At 39.4% G+C, this 6,000-nt stretch overlaps 1 protein-coding gene across 2 annotated transcripts in view; it reads right to left on the bottom strand.

Annotated features, from left to right (window-relative positions):
- Window positions 1-519: 519 nt before the first annotated feature.
- The window catches only part of LOC148015999 (AT-hook motif nuclear-localized protein 10-like), a 120,138-nt gene continuing 114,657 nt past the window's right edge, over window positions 520-6,000 (bottom strand). The window contains exons 5-6 of one of the 2 annotated variants that reach the window (XM_087664752.1): window positions 1,710-1,868; window positions 520-1,637 (exon numbers count right to left, since the gene is read on the bottom strand). In XM_087664752.1, the coding sequence (XP_087520878.1) occupies window positions 1,332-1,637; window positions 1,710-1,868 (465 nt within the window). In that variant the 3' untranslated portion in view covers window positions 520-1,331. The remainder of the gene's footprint in view (window positions 1,638-1,709; window positions 1,869-6,000) is intronic. The other variant, XM_087664751.1, reaches the window with a different exon arrangement.

The raw sequence follows: 6,000 nt of genomic DNA, 5'->3' as shown, positions 1-6,000 counted from the left end.
AAGAATAAATATGAGCTAGGGAGCACTACTTTTAACTTTGAACGGTTATAGTAGGTATGTACTACTTTTGCAGCAATAACCAATCCATCAATATAGCAATATACATAACTTTCTTTTAAATGCTCGCAATGATGTTAAAAATATCAACATACTCAGTAATGACCTTACCCAACTTAGTCAAAAGAATCAAATTCACCACAAATTGCAGATTTTCAAAACCTAGAAAGGCTTTCTATATCCCTATGAAAGGTAAGAGAAATGCATCCAAACTCTCCACATTAAATGCAACCTATTGAGGTGCCAACCAATGACTCAGGAAGACCTATATATGTAGCTCATGCTCTTGTTTTTATAAGAATATAATCATTAAAACAGATCACCAGGGTCCATTCCAGCATTGCACAATGACACTGCTTTGTTGTTCATAGAGTCGGTAAGACAGAATCAGATAATTTTGCAAGATTTTGCACATGATTTTGCAAGATGCTCAACTTATGCTTTGAAGCCTTCTGGATGTGCGTGCAGTGTAAGACAGAATCAGATGGAGAGTTCCTGTCATTGACATAAAAGCACCCTAGCAACCAGACATCAAAGACCCAACCATGTAGAGCAAAGAAACACGAAGCAAGAACAACTTCTACTTGTAACTTGTTCTGAAGTTTACCAGAACGTATGCCATCAGAACACACACTGAACCCAAAATCATGACTAAACACTTGTTAAATGGCAATGATTTTTGGACGTTGGCTGAAAGCAGGTGTTAGCAAAAGTGACTTGATTCTACGGTTTGCCCAAAAATTTTCAGTGCTTCAGTATAAGTTAGAACACTGCTGGCACAAGCAGCAGTCGTTTCAAAGATCTTTGGCAAAAAGCATGTGGATCTAACCTCATCCAGAACTAGCAACTTCAGAGAGGTAGACACAACTAATACCATCAGACCACTGGTGTGTTGATTGATGTGATTTCGAAACCACATGAGCAGTTTCTTTCCGCCATGCCTCATAAAGCTTACCACTGGTTGCTAACTGAAACAATCTCAAGACTGCAGAAGAAACTGCAAGCTTTTACGCTTCATACAGGGTTATGATTCCGGTTTGTGCTTAAGGCTGCTAGCCTGTGAGATGTTATCTATGTCGTGAATTCTTGTTATAGCTGGAGGTGTTGACATTTCTGTACATGCAGCACTGTAGCAAAATGGATAACCCAGAAACAGTAGATCATAGTGTGGCATCTCACTGAAAAGGTTGCAAGAAAGCCAACCCAGAGAGTAAAACTGTGTTTATGGATCAAGCAGCTCTGCTATCAACTACTTGTTGAATAATTCGTGTGACCTAACTCATTGTTTTAAAATCATTCTCTGACGACGGTTCTGACTCCGTGTCCCCTCTTGTTCCGACATCAAATTGACAACCTCCCCAGTCCATAGCCTGGATATGGCTAGGCATGAAGTGAGAGGCCTGCTGCTGTCCAACAATTCCAACTGCTGAACTATGGCTTTGCATCTGTTGAGCTGCATCCATCTGTATCGGCTGCATCACTGGTGCTGTTAAGGGAGCCCCTGTGGTTGATACAGGGTTCACTGAGGAAGCTTCAGCACCAGTTTTACGTTTATCAGGAAAGAAAGTTCCAGTCACCACCTGTGTCACGCCATCCATAATATGAAACAAACTCTATCAAAGAAAAGCACACCCCTCTACAAGTTCCTTTACCTGAACTGGACTCGCTGCCATTAATGGACCTGCAACTGCTCCTCCTATTACACGACCATCTGGCCCTGCCAGTGAGACACTGAGTCCACCAGTCCGGCTTCGACTGCCATCTTCAGTTAGAAGAAATGAGCCTGATAGACAAAGAATCTCAAAACGCCCCTGAAAAAGAAAGAACAAATCAAACTCTCAACACTCCCTTCAGAATAATAAAAGGGACAAATGATAGAGGCCTGTGACCTTCAACAAAGACATTTCACACCAAAGGCTTTGCAACTGCCGCAAAGAAGTGCTATAGTATCCACACATATTCAAGATGTAAGACATATTTCCAACCATGATGCACTCTGCATCTTCATTCTGTCCATGCCCAACCTAAGGACTTAAAATTCATAACAAGTAAAATACGAAAATCAAACACCCCCCCACACACAGCCCAACAAAAAAAAAAAAACCAACCACCCGCAAAAAGAGAGAGAGAAAGGAACCTAAACAATAATCTCCTGTTGTGATTATGAAACTTGGTAAATCTGCACACTCTAGAGCACCTGGTCAGATTTGAACTCTGTACTGCACTTCTTGAGTAGCTCTACAGAAAAGAAATCACGATAGCTTACAGCTGGGTTTTATGATTAGCACCACACATTCTGATTTGAGCAAATCAAAATGTATTTTGTGGGAGAGTTTATTTAACTGATGTAGTAAGTTAGTTCACAAACCTAGTCTATCAGGATCAATACCGCACAATTGAAACTGTCCAGCATACATGCACTAGAGTTCACTGGTCCAAAATGGGAAATAGGATTTCTGCGCTGATGTACACAGGCTGGAAATTGTATTTTGTGAAACCCGACATGTATATCTCATGCATGAACAGAGCCAGAAGTTAGGAGAGTCATCACAAAAGATGGCACCTGGGAGAAAGGTTCCCTTTTATATCATTGGGAGATTTTAAGTGATGTAGCATACTGTGAGAATTAGTAGTGGGTGACATATTTTACATCTATGATTCTATAAAACTGAGAACTACATGGAAGAAAATAGCAGGGCATGAGTGAGATAACAACTTGAAGATACTTAAAAATCTAGTTCAATCAACTTTGCAAATACAGTCGCACTGCTGTCTACCTGTGGTCCCGTGAAACTCTGCTGCCTCTCAAGGTGTTACCTTCCATCTTCTTGTCCATATTCACCCACCTTGATTTGGTACCTTTTTTAAAGGCCTCTATGTTTTTTCAGTTCCATGTGGATATTCTCTTGAGCTCTCTTTAAGTTTATCAAGGTCTATCTAGATATCAAACTTGTGGCAAAGGGTTATGCTCAGCAGAAGGGCATTGATTTTGATGAGATCTTTGCCCCCAGTTGCCATATGACAACAATTAGTAGCATTTGTGCATTAGTAGCTCATAATGGTTGGAATGCACATCAGTTAGACAACAAAACTGCATTTTTGAATGGTGATTTACATGAAGAAGTATATGGTTTCTAACATCGTGATTTTGTGTAGAAAGGGCAAGAAAACAAAGTATGCAAATTGAAAAAGGTATTATATAGTTTGAAGCAAGCACCTTGGGTTTGGTATGAGAAGATACATACATACTTGACTGCATGTTAGTCCAAGTGAAAAGACCTTATATGTCAAGCATGAAGATGATGCATCTTCGATCATTGTGGTTTATATTGATATCATGCTACTCACTAGTCCTAATGAGATATATATTGGTGATTTTAAGGCTGAGTTGAATTCAACTTTGGGCATGTCATATTTGGGTCTATAGCATCATTATTTGGGCATGCAATCCAAGCAATGTGATGGAGATATTGCTTCGTATCAAACGAACTATGTTGAGACATTATTGTAGAGATTTGGTCTGGAAGATTGCAAGTTTATTGCTACTTCTATGGAGGCAAGTTTGAAGTTGAGCCTTTATCATGTCACACATTGCATTTGATGACTTTCTCTATCAGCCCAAGTTGTTGGATGCTTGATTTATGTATCCATTATGAGGCCTAATAATCAATTTGCAGTCTCACAAATGAGCAGGTTTGGGCATAGCCCAAGCACTAAGCATTGGCAGGCACTGCAGCAGGTTTTTCACTATTTGAGTGATACTCAGCACCGTGGGCCCTTTTTTCCCAAGGGGGAATCATTACTGCTAGATTTACATGCTTTTCAGATTTTGATTGAGTTGCTTGTCTTGATACTTGTCCACAACTGGTTTTTGCTTCATACTTGGCAGCTTATGAATGGCTGAGCACAAAGCAACCAACTGTGGTCACTGGAATGATAAATGAACTAAATGATCTAATTAAACTTTGTGAAGATTTTTAATCAAAATGAGGTTTAATTCTGGTACCTTTAATTAATTCTGATGCCCGTGCAGTATTTCTTTAGATTGTAGAGAAGAACAACAATTTGGCATACAAATTGCTGGTCCAGTACTGATTTTGTTGTAGACTGACTTCTGTCGATAGCCAATGCCTTTATACTGTTATGATTGGACTTCATACCAACTTTGGATACTCTAATGACTTATCCCTGGAGTCAGCCTGCAAACCCTAAAGTACAGCAGCAAACCAGCCACTAATTTGTCTCCAAATCATCAGTGCATACATGTAGAACTCTGTCCAGTTTCTCTCCAATGCATTCGCCAAGAATTGCTCTCACCAATCTTAGCTTTTGTGCACTAAAACTGTCCCAAGTGCATTTTAACAGGCACCAACATGCATTTCAATGCTGAATACATCCAGCAACAATGATTGCATATCCTTGAAATATTGTATGGATCTCCAAACACTACAGTATATCCACATGCCATGACCAATTTGTTAGCATTCCATGTATTCAGGGTGTGAGCTTCTTCAAAGTCTGTGGACAGAGTGGAGCTTTGCCATTTCTCATTGTGTGTGCATTTGTTAGATGCATTCATTTCCAGTCTGATTATCATCATTTCTGCCTGCTAGATGCATTTATGGAGTGCCACGTGGCAGCCTGATCTGCTCATTTTTGTGATCATTTGGAGGCAGCAGGTTAACCAATTTTTAGGACAGCCATGTACGGTAGCAGTCAGCCAGTTTTGGAGCAGTTGCCTATTTAGGCATTTCTAAAACATCTACACTTGGAAACTATCATAAATAAATAATAAGTACGGTCAGGAAATGTTGTGCAACTGCAGCTCCTTATGGCAGGGCCATTTCTGTCCGGTTGGCCCCAAAATAAATTTAGGCTAGGTAAGACATTTTCTTATCAAGCTCTTTGTATTCTGGTTTCTGTTGGCTCCTCTTACGGTTGAGTTGTTGTTTATTCATGTTAAAGGCATACAACATGGATGTTTGGGAGAGATGCTTTCTTGTGGACACGGGATTTTGGCATCTTCTTTCATCTAACCCCTCATATGGTCTGGCATGTTAGCATACCAAATTGGTTGTTCACATGACCATTGTACTTATGATGTACTCAATTGCTCTATACGATGTCTTCTTTGTGCATTTTTTAAATCTGAGGGGATGATCATGAACAGAAATTTATTTTCCTCTGGAGAAAAAACATTTTACATCCTGCGTAGAATATCTGTGTGTCACAAGCCAGATTATGCATAATATATTGACATCAAATGTGCCAGAGATACCAAATGGATGGACAGACAGGTAGACATTGCAAAAACTCAGTACAACTCATTGGATTGCAAATCCAGTCTCAGCCCTTTTAATTTGAAATTGGTACTACACTGATGAATTTTGCTAATATGCAGTTTCCCTTCTGTTCATTTCCTTGCCATTGCCATTTCTTAGTCAACCTTGTCAGCCGCTTTTTCAAAACAAAAATTTTTGCAGTGCACATTCCATTGCATTTAGTATTGGTTGATCTTTATGTCTCCCATCTAGTGCCTGTTTAAATCATTGAAGCTCTTCTTTATTATGCATATTGCATGATGCTATTGGAAATAAATGCAAGAATATTTTAACTATTTGTGTAAAAGTGATTCGGACACTACGAGGGGTATTAAGCTAAAAATGCATTACAAACAAATAAGCTCTTTTATGTTGGAAATGGAGAGAGAGAGAGAGAGAGTGTGTGTGTGTGTGTGTGAACACAAAACAATGAGCAAGAGTGGACAGCAGTTCCACACTCAAAAGATGCAAGTGCTAGAACATTTAGTACAATAGGTCTCAAGTAAGAAAGACCTATCCCTAACTCAGCTAGAGTTTATTTCACTCTAAAACTAACTCTAGAAGTGGTGACACAACTTATTAATGTAGTTGTGTTCACACTACAAACCAACTAACTAAAACA

Source organism: Lygodium microphyllum, chromosome 23 (assembly GCF_053477565.2).
Source record: "Lygodium microphyllum isolate KBCC chromosome 23, Lygodium_microphyllum_v1.1.10, whole genome shotgun sequence".
Taxonomy (NCBI): domain Eukaryota; kingdom Viridiplantae; phylum Streptophyta; class Polypodiopsida; order Schizaeales; family Lygodiaceae; genus Lygodium; species Lygodium microphyllum.
This window is presented reverse-complemented; position numbering and strand designations above follow the sequence as displayed.